A 14,785-nucleotide genomic window follows, 5' to 3' on the forward strand; every position below is an offset into this window, starting at 1 on the left:
GTCTCTAAAATTCAGGAAATTTACCCAGTCAGGAAATTTACCGCCACTTCTCCTAAGCACTTCCATACTTCCACTGGTATGTCATCAGGGCCAACTGACTTTCCACTCTTCATCCTCTTCAGGGCTTTTCTAACTTCATCCTTTCTAATCTGATCTACCTTCTTCCTAATAGTTTCTGGCTCCTCATTCCTACGTTCCCTTTCATTTTCCTCATTCAACAACTCCTCAAAGTACTCCTTCCATCTTCTCAGCACACTCTCCTGACTTGTGATTACGTTCCCCTCTCTGTCCTTAATCAACATCACCTGCTGCACATCCTTCCCAGCTTGATTTCTCTGTCTCGCTAATCTATACAACTCCTTTTCTCCTTCCTTTGGGTCCAAACTCTCATACAACTCCTCATATGCCTTTTGTTTAGCCTTGGCCACTTCCCTCTTCACCTCCCTTGTCCTCTCTTTGTACTCCAGTCTGTTCTCTTCTGTTCTGTCACTATCCAATCCCTTCTTTGCTAATCTCTATCTCTGCACACTCTCCTGGACCTCATCATTCCACCACTAGGTCTCTTTGTCCTCCTTTCTCTCTCCTTTCTCTCTCTTATCAGAACTGCACCTACTGCACCTTCTGCACCTACTTCTTTCCTGAAGTCTTTACAACATGTCTCTTTCCTTAGTCTCTTTCCACTTGATCTTCTGCTCTGTCTTCACTCTCTTCAGTTTTTTCACCTCCATTGTCATCTTGCACACTACCATACAATGTTGTTTGGCTACACTCTCACCTGCCACCACTTTACAGTCATTAATCTCCCTCAGATTACATCTTCTACATAGAATATAATCTATCTGTGTGGACCTGCCTCCACTCGTACGTCACCCTGTGTTCCTCTTTCTTTTAGAAATAGGTGTTTACCACAGCCATTTCCATTCTCTTTGCGAAATCTACCACTGCTTATCCTTCCAAGTTTCTCTCCTTAACACCAAACCTACCTATCACTTCCTCATCTCCTCTGTTCCCTTCCCCTACATGACCATTAAAGTCTGCTCCAATCACCACTCTCTCTCCCCTGGGGATACTCTCTATCATCCAATCCAGCTCCTTCCAGAACTTATTTTCTTCCAACTCACCTCTGGGGCATAACCGCTGACATGTTCCCTCCATATTAACAAGTTGCCATGTTTCCATGCTTCCATAGAGATTTCAGACGGGGTTTTATATTTATGGTCACCACAGAGACAAATTGAAAGAAACAATCACTGACATAAAAGAAAAAGAGAAACAAACCTCACCATTATGTGGTAAGGCAAGAGTAAAAAATCTCACCACAGATTACAGTACATTTAGCAGACGCTTTTCAGACATGTGTTTCTTCTATCATTTATATTATTATTTTTATATATTAAAACTATATTATTTTATATTTTTCAATATCTATTTCTTATATAATGACGCTAACGCATATACAGTGAAACCTCAAGATGTGAGCGCCTCGACATACAAGTATTTCAAGATACAAGCAAGCCTTCGAGTAAATTTGTTCTTTGAGATACAAGTAAAGATTTGAGATACGAGCACACTTACAGATGCAGACGCTAGGTAGCCGAGCACTCGGAGCATCCCACCCGCCTCACTCGTTTCCGTGATTTTCTCTCCATTTTGTGCATTATTCTATCTAGTTCTAAGAAAGTGAGTGGTAAGGATGGTAGTGAGTCATTAAATGAGTGTGGTGTACGCGTGAGTGATCTAGCACACTATGCTATGGAATCAAGTGTCTACATATGGGCCAACTCTCTTCCCTCCCTTCCACCCTCCTCCTCATGTGCGGAGGTACGCTACTGTATCATCTGTCTTGAAGGTAAGAACTCATAAATAAAACCACATTTTCTTTGAGATATATTCTTTGTATATTTATATGGTATGTTTAGTATATTGACAGTATTTGAACTAAATCAGATCATCTTTATTTTTAACACATGAATATATGCAGCGGAGGTTGAAGAGCTAAACGATTATATTTCTCACTACTTTGAGTATTTGTTTTGTATATTTCTTCTTTATATTGTTTAAACATTTGGTACTACATGTGTTATTTTACAAACATGCATGTCTGAGAACTTTCACTAATGACTCTGTGGTGAAAGTGGAGAAAAAAATCTTTCTGAGACAAATCTATATGAAAAAACCATGATGGCACCGTTGCATAGCTGTTACAGCCAGGAGGGAAGGAATACCTGAATAAGAATGAGATTATATGTAAATTATGACAAGCACAGGTGCACTGAAGTTCCTGGGTCAATGTAGAAATTATGTAAATCACTTTAATGTGGGGAAGAAAAAATATTTCCCTCCCACCCACAGTAGCCCACACAGGCGTTCTGTTTTAAACACTTACCCTACTGACTCCTCTTCCTCTGTCTTCTCCGTAATTCGTTCCAAGGATTTCGAAGAAGATGTTGGGGTTGGTGCCATTGTCTGTGAACTCCAAGAAACTTGTCAGGCCACTGACACCAAACTGGGGAAACAAGGGCAAAATTTCCTGTGTTGGTTTACTTAAAATAATTAAATAAATAAGATTATCAACATGTTGTCTGAATTCAGATGCTAGAGAGTGAAGTAAAAACTAAAGTGGTTGTAATAACCTTCAAAAAACTGCTTTCCTTGTTAATATATATCACACGTACTTTAATAATTTAACCCAGTGATTCCCAACCACTAGTGTGCCATGGCACACTAATGTCCCAATGAGAGTTCACTAGGAGTGCAGGGAAAGTTAACCAATTTCAACTAATTGGTTCAAAAACTATTACTTATTACAAATACATTTTCTTTTTTTGAATGTGTGACAGGCTGAACAATAAAAACATTTAGGTGGGAGCAGACTGCTGTGAAAATTAAAGAAAGAGAATCAGAACTGTTGAAGAAGATCTTTCTTAAATTTCTGTATATCAACGTTGTCTACAACTAAACAGGCTAAGATTTTTAGTAAATTATAAGGCCATTTAAACTGGAATATTAAGTTATATTTCATTACATATACGTTTTGTGAGATTTTTGTTTGGTGGTGTGCCGTGGTTTTTTTTCCTGATGATAAATATGTGCCACGTCATAAAAAAAGATTGGGAAACACGGGAAATGACTCAGTCTTAACAACCTGAGCCCATTTAATTGATTTTAAAAAAATCTGAATGTATTTATTGCTATTGGGAATAAAGTATTTAATGAAGCCATGGACAATAAGTGGCAGAGTGGATATTGCTTCTGCTTAATAGCAAAAAAAAATCTACCATTCAAGCCTGACTCTATGTTGTCCCAAGTTCCAGAATAGGATAATAATAATAATAATAATAATAATAATAATGTGAATATTCCTCCTAAAGAGTTTTCAATTTGATTGGACCAAAATTTTATATACTTCACTTAATAAAATGTAGATGTTTGGCACAAGCTACAGTGTTGTTGTCTATATTCTCTTAGTTGCTGCCAGTGAACAACAAATAGAATCATCAACTGATCGTCTCATTAAAAGCTGACAATTAGTATTTATAATGTCCCCAGATACAGAAACACTGATTGAACACCCAGATCCTAGCCTGTGTGTAAGCAATGCACATTGCTGATGAACACTACAAATGAAAACCGGTCTGAAGCCGAAGTGTTGAACTGGGGTGTCTCACTGCTTGGGGCTCTTTTGAGACATGGGGCTGAGTTAGCTGATGAAAGCCCCAGACTGATGTAAAGGTGAATTGCAGAGATAGATATGAAAGCCCTTACGCTGTATTTATAATTATCTGACACTAATCCTAAATTAGCATTTCACTTGGCTTCATCTTTTAGTCACATCACCTTCCCTAGGATGTTTCTTTTATGAAAATAAAACAGGGGGAATTGATCCAGCTGGTTTCTAAACTGATCAAAGTTTTGTTAAACTGCGCTCTCAAATCAATGTTAAACGCCGATCACAACCTTGATTTGTCTTACGTTTTACCTTTTTAAGAACTGAGAGAAAACCTGCCAGTTGATGTCATGGTACATTGCTTCAGAGTAAAAAGGCAAATGGGCCAGGTACATTCACAGTCTCATCCGTGGCAGCCACGGTACGGAGAATCCAACAAGGGTTATTGTTATGTTTAAATTATTTTTGTTAATTAATTAAGACATGATGCTGTTTTTATTCTGCTTTGAATTGTGAACATTGAAGGTTGAGCAACGAGCAGGCAAGTTTTTTTTTTCCCCAAAGCTATATATGTATATTATCTAAATATTTAAATACAAAGATAATACATTTCAGGATTAGTCTACCCCTTTGACCTCAGACACAATGTACTGAACAGCAGCCGAGCGCAGCAGGACGTCAACTAACCAGATGCTCAGTCATCAAACTGTGGTTAAGTTAATGACATTGTGTCACTATAATATAAGGAATATTAACACTACAAACTGCAAATTGTGTTATTATTATAATGTACCAAGACATTTCAGGCCTAAAAACACAACACTTAAATAACTAAAAAATAAATAAATAAATGTGGCGCTTTGGCCCAGAGGCAATGTCTCTGTCATTGGTGTGGAACCCCAGGGTTCACCTCCTGGGCAAGTTCGAATCCCGGTTAGGGCGGTTGGTACCTTCCAGTGGACTCACCACCCGCAGGAAGGTTCAGGGGGGTTGGTACAGTGCAATGTGATTTGGGTGGCGACTGCTGCCCCCGCGACCCGGTAACGGATAAGCGGATGAAAATGGATGAATGGATGGATGGATAAATAAATAAATATAGAAAACAAAAATACAGTCATTTAGGTCCATAGAAAAAGGAAATTAAAATATTTTCAAAATAAAACTTAAACATAGAGATGGAGCATGCCTAGTCAAAGTGGAGGAGCATGGTTAATTATTATCAACACTATTATTTCTGCCAAACATTTTTTTATTGTCGATATTCACATCAACTTGTGTGGGGAAGTGGGTGAGGATGGGCAGTCTTCTGTTGCTCTCAGTTACTTGTACAGAGAAATGAAATGAAGATTTCAGTTTATTTTCTTTGTGTAATGGATTTTAGTATAATTCCAAACACAGGAATTCAATGATTCTTCTTGGATGGATCTTTTTTACCTTCTTAACTGTGTCCAGCATACTCTTCCCTCCTTGCCACGGCTTGGAGTTCTTTCTGATGCAGTTGAGACTGGCCATGCTGTGCCACTTCCTGTCCTCCAACTTTCTGTGGAAAGTATTGGCCAGCAGCAAAACTGTGTCATAGATGTAGCGGTTGCTGATCTACAAAGTGAAAAAAAGAAAACGTGAGGATTTGTGTGAAAACAATGTTATTTATGAATGTCACGTACAGACTTTTAAGTTCTGTCCTTATTTAGAGAGGACTTGTGGTTAAGAGTGCACATGGTTTCTACGTGTACGGAAAGACCTTCAAACATCCTTACACAAAAAAAGCACTTTAGGGGTGTCGTAAATTAAAATGTATTGATAAAACCTTGGCACTATCAGAATAAGAGAGCGAGGCATGAGTCAGAAAATAAGTGGACATTATTCAGCCTGTGATTGATTACTCTGTGATCTCCATGTTAATGAGAATATAATATCCACAGTGACTATAAGTGGCTTGATTCAATGCACAAATATTAACACACTTGCAGATTATGTATACCCAGGAAAAGGTCAAATAAAATGGAATTAAATGTCAAAAAGTTGAAGTGACCTTAGAGATTGAGGACAAGCAAGTCATATTTCAAGTTTACTTCCGCGGAAACCTTGCTAAAAATAAAAAGGAATGTATGTTGTGCCTGGTTCACAGCTACAGCTAATAACAGGTTGAAACATGACTTAGGTACGTAATAATTGTACGGTAATACTTTGCCCTGCTCCTGGATTATAGGAACAGCAGTGAAAAAACCTCTGGAATAATACAGTTCATAAGGGGTCAACTAAATGAGCTGTAGCTAGCCCTGAAACATGATGCATCTTTGTGCTTGTATTTATATTACTAAAAAAAAATAATAATTTGACAAATGAGCATCTGTTGTAAGAGATGAAACAGGAAGTCAGTGAGCAGTAGCGGAGCTGCCTTTTGAAAGTTGAACCAAAAGAAAATAGGTAAAACCCAGACAAAGACGTAACCAGACCAGAGTGTGTATAAAAGACTTAAAAGACTAATAAAGGACTCAGATATTATTGGTATGGTGGCTTCATTTTTAGTCCTTGCACAACCACAACATATTCTTCAGACAAACCAGAACCACACCATAATCAACATCATGAATAGAAAACCTGAATTAATTTATTGTCTGGTTAAAACAGTTTAACCATGGATGGATGGATGACTTAGTTATGATGAATGATTTGGACAAAAACCAACTCACCTCGAGCTGCTGAGCCCTGGGGTTCTTAGGGTCACAGACTGAAGTGTTGATCCTGTGGTTGGGTTTGACACAGCGCTGAGTTGTGTTCTGAGGCATAGGGAATGTCTGCCGCACCAGAGTCAGCCGACCGATTGACTTCATAACCAGCTCCTGCAAGTCGTAGTCTGAGATCTCCTGGGAAGAAAAGAAAAAATAAATGGTCAAGTGGTAAGAATGGGTAAGGAAGAAGTCAATTTTTTAACACATTTTTTATTAGGAGTACTCCATGTCTCAGTACATGGACGTATGGGGGAGGGTCGACAAATTGATGCATTAGCATGTGTCGTGTGTAATGTTTGTATATACGGCATTGTGTTACCGGCATGGTGCATGGTGCATGTTTGTGCATACAGTATCTGCATGTACTTGTAAAACCTTGGGGTGGGGTATGATCGCTAACTTAGGCTGCAGGACACATTTATTTCTCATTCTCTCCCTGTCCACGGATCCCTATCCATCTTCCGCCACTGCAGAGGGTCATGAGGTGATAAGATGATGGCTAGCATTTGTTTGTCAGCTAGCATTAGTTTGACAGTATATATATATATATATATATGAAAATAGTGAGACAAATGAGGAGAGGACGGCTGCATTTAAATGGTAGTGAAACGGAAACTATGACTAACTATATTATTAAATATAATTACGGTTATAGTCCTACTTGATAATTTTTGAATTTTATAAATAGGACAGTGTTGCCTTTTAATTCTGTTTACAGGAAATGGTGAATTTTCAATGTATACACCTCTGACTGTGACAGACAGTTGAATCAACAACAGAAAAAACACAACAAAATGTCAGTGTATGTTATACAGTCAACAGATTCTATATTACTTTTCTCTCTTGTTAAAAAAAAAACCAATATGAGTAATAACATATGTGATTCTTTATTCAGTTTAAGGGATTAAATATTGGCAGATTAAGCCACAACGTCACAATCAATCAAAGAACAACAACAGTTTTTAGTCATTTTAATGTCACTTAATCTTTTATTCTAAGAACCTCAATTAAACATCCCTTAATCACTTGACCTAACTATGATAAATGTATGTCTATTCCTAAATCTAATTCTAATTTGACCCTAATTCTATCAGGTCAATTTATTTGCAATGCATTAAAAATCACAGTTTAACTGGCTGAGATTTCTAAGGTTTTGTGGGGTATGTTCTAAAAATAAACCTAGTCAACACGCGGGGTCAAAAATTATACTGTTATTGTGCTTTTTGAATCAGTTACACTTGCAATGATATTGAAATGGTTCCAATGACGATGGTAAGAAGAGTGTCTGCTGTCGTATGCCCTAGAACTAATTAGTATTACATTGTTCAAAAGGTCTGTAACAAACAACTAGTTCTTCATTTAACTAAGTGCTCTTGAAGTAGCACTCAAGGTTAGCAACCCATGGATTAACTGGAAGGCAGGGGTCCTTTCACTACACCACTGTAGTAAAATAAATAAATATAAAATTGTCTCTTCTTCCACATCAGTCCAAACTCCTCTTCTCACAAAGGTCTATTCTGTTAAACCAGATCTCCCTCAACTGATCTCGTTTGTCTTTATGAAGTATATTCAAGCACAACTGATGAAGCCCTCCCCTGCCCCCCTAAACTCTTCTCTATGCCTAATAGAAACCACTCAGTCCTGAAGGCAATCAAATGAAGCCCAGAAGCCTGTAACAAACCCACTTTATAACACCATAGTGTGTAACCTGCAGTGAACCCTGCAGCAGTAAATCATTTCTTTACTACATAAACTTCAAGGTTTGGTTTGCAGGCATCCCCATCATCCACTTCTATCACTTCATGCTGTTCACCATTCCCCAAAGCACTAAATCCATCTTTAGTGCTTTGTTTGAAGATAGAAGTTAAAAGCAAAAACGCATCCTTCATCCACATTATCCTTGGCACTTTTCCCTGACCCCTTTACTTTGTCCTCCATTTTTCACTTCACCTCACTTTTCCCAAGTCAGACCCCAGAGAGCCCTAAATTCCCTCTCCCTCTTTTCTTGAGTTGGGGTAAAAAGATGTTCTCTCGTTTATTGTTTGACCCTTTGCGCTTCTCGGACGACTTTGCCTAACCCTCAAGCTCCATGTCGTTTACTCTGACCTTATCCATCAATGCCATACACCTCTGTCTTCCTCTCATTTGAAAGATAAAATTTGGAATCTTAGCTTATAGTGACTCTAATTGACATAATTTACCCCGTCAGAGTAAATGCCTCTATGTATTTATAGATTAGACTACAAGACTACATCAACTGCTCTATCAGATAATGGTCCAAGTGGTCAAAAATGGCAATGTCCTCACGTCTTTGCTTCTTTATGAGACCTCATGCAGTTTCGCCACATACTGACAGAAAAGGCTAATCTGGTCTAATCTCATTTCCATGCATTGGTACCATAGGAAATAAATAAATAAACAAAAACTTGAGGGCTTGGGAATAAAATAATGAGGAATTAAAATGAAAATGACAACAATGGTGTTGGGGGAAGATGACACAGGGTGAAAGACCATGAAGAGAGAACAGCCAAGGTCAACAGTAAAGTTCCTCCTAATTTAAAGAAAGACAGAGAAAAGGAGAAGCCACGAGCTCCCCCTGATTATTCCCCTTCCTCAAAATAATCCTCCCAGCCTAGGCAGAACAGAGGAGATAGGAGAACGAAGGATGATCAATTATGAACTGTGAACTCCCACTCAGTGGGGTTGTTTGACTGCTGGCTGTAGATAAAGCAGAGTTATTACAACCATGCAGTGCCCCTTGATCCATAATAAACCACAGGGAAGGAACAGAACTTCAACAACTTTTACACACAGGAATATTCATCCTCCAAAGAAGGATTATCACTGTCAAGGGACCCACAGACAACACCAAATGCCTGACAAGATGCATTTATTATAAATAAACTATATCCAACATCCAGCCAGGTAAACATGGACAGTTCCGTATTTTTCTATAGTCTTGCTTTCCTAAGTGATACACACTGTAGAGTTGGTTTAGTCAGCAGGTGTTTAGCAGTTTTTACCTCTGATGAAAGGTGAAACTGCTGCCACCTCCAATGAAATTCAGACTGGAGATACAAATCATTTACTGTGTGGATGTTTTAGTGCAGGCATGGGAAAACTAAGGCCCAGGGGCCAAATGTTTTCCAAAATATAATAATTATTTATATTATCATTATACTTTATTATTATCATAAATTATCATTATATTTTTATCATTATACTTTAATATCATTATACTTTAAATGATATACTTATCATTATACTTTCTGTTCTGCAGGCATGGGAAAACTAAGGCCCAGGGGCCGGATGCAGCCCGTTCATCTTTTTAATCCGGCCCACCAAATGTTTTCCAAATTATATAATAATTATTTATATTATCATTATACTTTATAATATAGTGATTATATAGTGATACTATAGTGCCGGTCCTAAGCCCGGATAAATGGTGAGTGTTGTGTCATGAAGGGCATCGGCGTAAAACTTTTATCCAAATTAAATATGCGAATCACTCAAACGATTTCCATACCGGATCGGTCGAGGCCAGGGTTAACAACGACCGCCAACAGTGCTGTTGACCTATAGGGTACTGGTGGAAATTGGACTACTGTTGGTCGAAGACAAAGAAGAAGAGGAGGAAAATTGATTCGGACAAAAAGAGAAAAGAATAAGAATAGAAGTGTTGGTCTGAAGTTTGGAACTCTGAATGTAGGTACAATTACAGGGAAAAGTAGAGAACTAGCTGATATGATGGAGAGAAGAAGAGTAGACATTTTGTCTCTGCAGGAGATCAAGTGGAAGGGCAACAAGGCTAGAAACACTGGAGAAGGCTACAAACTATTTTATCATGGTTTGGATGGGAAGAGAAATGGAGTATAGGTGATCCTAAAGGAAGAATATGTAAGAAATGTGGTGGAGGTGAAACAAGAGTCAGACAGGTTGATGTGTGTGAAGTTAGAAATAGAAGGGGTGATGATTAAAGTTGTTAGCGGTTATGCCCCACGGGGGAGAGTGGAGGCAGATCCACACAGAGAGATTATATTCTATGTAGATGTAATCTGAGGGAGATTAATGACTGTAAGGTGGTGGCAGGTGAGAGTGTAACCAAACAACATTGCATGGTAGTGTAAAAAATGAAAAAAAAGTGACAAAAATGAAGAGAGTGAAGACATAGCAGAAGATCAAGTGGTGGAAATTAAGGAAAGAGAGTGCTAGGTATGCCCTCTGGGCAGAGAAAGGAGGACAAAGAGACCTCGTGGTAGAATGATGAGGTCTGGGAGAGTGTGCAGAGAAAGAGATTAGCAAAGAAGACATTGGATAGTGACAAAACAGAAAATAACAGACTGGAGTACAAAGAGAGAACAAGGGAGGTGAAGAGGGAAGTGGCCAAGGCCAAACAAAAGGCATATGAGGAGTTGTACGAGAGTTTGGAAACAAAGGAAGGAGAAAAGGAGTTATATAGATTGGAGAGACAGAGAAATCAAGCAAGGAAGGATGTGCAGCAGATGAGATTGAATGAGGACAGAGAGGGGAACGTAATCACAAATGAGGAAAGTGTGCTGAGAAGGTCAGAAAGAGCTACATTGTGTATCTGTAGATTTAGAGTGCAGGCAGGATGGAACAGCTGGAAATGAAGAAGAAAAGTGTCAGGAGTCATCTGTGACAGAAAAGTGTCAGCTAAGGTGAAGGGAAAGGTTTACAGGACGGTGGTGAGACCAGCCATGATGTATGGTTTAGAGACAATAGCAATAGGCAGAAGACAGGAGGCGGAGTTGGAGCTGGCAGAGTTAAAGATGCTAAAATTCTCTTTAGGAGTGGCAAGGATGGACAGGATCAGGAATGAGGTCATTAGAGGGACAACACAGACAGGAAGGTTTGGAGAAAAAGCTAGAGAAGCCAGATTGAGATGGTTTGGACATGTGCAGAGGAGGGACAGTGGATACATTGGTAGAAGAATGTTGATGGAGCTACCAGATATATATGCAGTGAGGGAGGACATGCAGATAGTTGGAGTCAGAGTAGAAGATGCAGAAAACAGGGCAATATGGAAATCAATGATTCGCTATGGCAACCCCTGGAAAAAAAAAGGGACAAAGCCGAAAGAAAAAGAAGAAGAAAATACTTTATAATACATTTCCCCAATAGATGGCGTAGAAAATTATAAAAGCTTTTTAGCATTAATGCATGACTTTTACATTCATCTTACTTCACAGGTTCCCCTGTTTAATTTTAGGACAATTGTGGCCCGTGAGTCAAAACGTTTGCCCAGGCCTGTTTTAATGTTTGATTTAAAGTCAAAGCTAGCAGTTGTTTTTGACACTGAGGATGAATGGGACAACACTACTGCAGCCTGTAGGACATAACAATGTGTTATGAATCTGAATAACCAGTTTAGGCTAGGTAAGTATCAGAAAAAAAAAAGTTTGGTTCAACATAACCTTCTGCTCTTCCTTTTTGCAAACAGGGTTGCAGGATTTGATCAGAGTTTAGCCACCAAACAAGTAAAAATAAGTCATGTCACTCTCTGTAATTAGAACCAGCGCTGCCAAATCTGCATCGTTCTGGCTAAATCGAGAAGGTGGAAGTAGCTAGTAGTATTTTATTAGTATTAAAGATGAGAAAATCGCAGCAATGCCTTAAATTTCTTGGAAGAAGTAAGTACTGCAGCACTTACTGTAAATCTAAAGCCCTTGCCACCATTGTTTGCAATGTAGCAAAAAAAGCACTTTGGGACTTCTTTGCCCCACTGTTGTCATGGATCAACAGCGTAATTGAGTAACAAGTTAAAACAAATCACCGTTTAAACTCCCACTCAAGAGCAAAGCTGTCGCAACAGTACCAGGATTCTGACAACAATCATTATGATGGAACAAATGACACAAATGACCCCAAAAAGATTGACCGTTACCAACTTTTGTTGTCACGTTAGCGCTGAAGTTCTGCAGTCCCTGAAGCTGAATTTTCCTGATTTGTCATGGCATCTACATTATTAAACAGTTTTTTAACCCAAGACCAAAAGATGAAGTGAAATAGGCAAAGTCACAGTGCTATTTATCACCTAGCCTGATGTAAATCAAGTTTCGGATGCTACAAAACTTTCAAGGAAGTGATCATTTTACAGCATTTTGAAAATCTGAACTACATTCAGTTGAGTTATTTATGCACATCATCAACATTTCTAACTCATTTTGGTTTCAATGGCCACATTCATGTCGAGCGGGCTATGAATAACAATAATGGTGATGTTTTTCCACATTTGTTACAAATATATTAGATATTTATTTTTATTTATTCATATTTAATGAAATGTAATTTACAAGAAATATCCTGGAAAGGAAGCATTTGTGTATTTGTGTATTTACACATAAGCAGGCCGGATTGAACACCCTAGTGGAGATTTTGGCCCGTAGGACTTATGCCATCCTGGCCTAAAAAATAAAATAAAAAAAAAATCATAATTACTCTCTAAAGTAATTATTGAAGTGACCTGTATCCTCACAAACACATATCCATCCATCCATCCATCCATTTTCTTCCGCTTATCCGTTACCGGGTCGTGGAGGCAGCAGTCGCCACCCAAATCACATTGCACCGCACCAACCTCCCAAACCTTCCTGTGGGTGATGAGTCCACTGGAAGGTACCAACCGCCTTAACCGGGATTCAAACTTGCCCAGGAGGTGAACCCTGGGCTTCCACACCAATGACAGAGACATTGCCTCTGGGCCAAAGCGCCACTCCTCACAAACACATTTTATTTATTATTATTGATAATATAATTTTACAAGATATCCTAAACATGAAGTGTTTGAGTTTTTTTTTTTTTTCAAAATTCTTCCCGTGGGCCATAGCTTTGACACCCCGATGTACATCCCTTACTTTTGTTAAAAGATATGTGAGCACAACACAGAACAAATTTCACACCTTTTAAAATACTACATAGCATACTGTAATAAACATGACTGTATCTATTGATTTAGAGTGATTTAGATACAGCAGTCTTACAGTTTAAAAACGTAAAAAAAGAATTCTTTTCCCATAAAATGAAAACAAGACCTACTTGGTTTAGATATTTTTGTCTTAATATCCTTGTTTTGTCTTAATATCGTTCAACAAGAGTGATTAAATGACCAATAAATGGTTCCATGTACAAGGAGATTTTAATTACAACAGTTAGATGTGTCATATTTATTTGATTAGAATATTTACAGCTAATTATGTAACACAGCACCCATAGATTTAAATTAGTTCCACTTCTTGATTAATGCTGTTATAAAAGTATTTCATTTATTGTTAATAAAATGTAGCGATCTGGTATAGAAATTAAAATCAGGCACTTTCAACCAAGGGTTCCTGGGACTCGTAGGGGAACATAGTTAAAAGTTCCAAAATATATTTTGAGAAGATAATACTGTGTGTGTATATATATGTATACATATATATATATATATATATTCTATGCCCATGATGTTGGCATAGAAAAGAGCAGGAAGGAAGAAAAGTGATTCATAAATATTTGATGTTTTCCTCTCTCTTTCAAATATTGTGGATGACACAGTCATTACAGACTCCAAAGCAAAAAACACTTCAAGGCTAATTGAAACAATGAGCTGAACTGGAGGGCGGTTCACTGCAAGTCTCACCTCATTAATCAGGATCCAGTGACAATCAAAAGCCACCAGGTTGGTTTCCACCACCTGTAAACACACAGGAGGTAGAGAGAGTAATTATTATAAATGAATACAAAGGCAATTCTGACAACAACTAATTGGGCTGCATTTGTGTATTCTTTCGATAAAACAAAGGGAAATTATTCAATGCAACTGCAATAAAAAATAACTAGTGTTTGCACTGGTTTTATGATGTCTCGTATCAAACACAAACAAAAGTTAGAAGTCAGCAGAGTTGTCTCATTAAAATGACTTACAATTTAAGCTCTCTCTGCCTTTGAGCTATATTTTAATGATAACAGACGTTATTACAAACCTTTTCTCCACATTCACAGATAAAGAACCACGGTGCCACAGACACACTGCTAAACTTAATCAGATCAAACTAAATAAGGGTAAGCATTTTATGTTCAGTGTCTAGAGGCTTCTTCTTTTTTTAACCTAAGAGCAGGTTTAAGTAATTAAATGTTTTTGGTTTTGTAGACTCTTATTCAGTAAAACTGCTGAATCGATATGCCTGAGCTTTTAGTTCTAGTGGTGAGTGTTAAAAACCTGCCTGCAATGGTGTTCAATTAATTTAATTTTAAGTTGACCCTTGTTGCATTTTGAAAAGAAAAATATATACATAATAATAATAATACATATCTAATATACATGTACTTATTTGTATAAACCCCAAGAGAAAAAAAACTTCTTGACATCTAAATAGGTTGTATG

At 37.9% G+C, this 14,785-nt stretch overlaps 1 protein-coding gene across 3 annotated transcripts in view; it reads right to left on the reverse strand.

Moving 5' to 3' along the window:
- Positions 1–14,785, reverse strand: part of grid2 (glutamate receptor, ionotropic, delta 2) — a 254,308-nt gene that overhangs the window by 202,683 nt on the left and 36,840 nt on the right. For all 3 annotated transcript variants that reach the window (XM_008336887.3, XM_025053042.1, XM_017043061.2), the window contains exons 3-6: positions 14,042–14,095; positions 6,361–6,534; positions 5,102–5,263; positions 2,387–2,506 (exon numbers count right to left, since the gene is read on the reverse strand). In XM_008336887.3, coding sequence (XP_008335109.1) covers positions 2,387–2,506; positions 5,102–5,263; positions 6,361–6,534; positions 14,042–14,095 — 510 coding nt within the window. The remainder of the gene's footprint in view (positions 1–2,386; positions 2,507–5,101; positions 5,264–6,360; positions 6,535–14,041; positions 14,096–14,785) is intronic.

The sequence above is a fragment of the Cynoglossus semilaevis genome, chromosome Z (genome assembly GCF_000523025.1).
Source record: "Cynoglossus semilaevis isolate Cse_v1.0 chromosome Z, Cse_v1.0, whole genome shotgun sequence".
In the NCBI taxonomy this organism is placed as follows: domain Eukaryota; kingdom Metazoa; phylum Chordata; class Actinopteri; order Pleuronectiformes; family Cynoglossidae; genus Cynoglossus; species Cynoglossus semilaevis.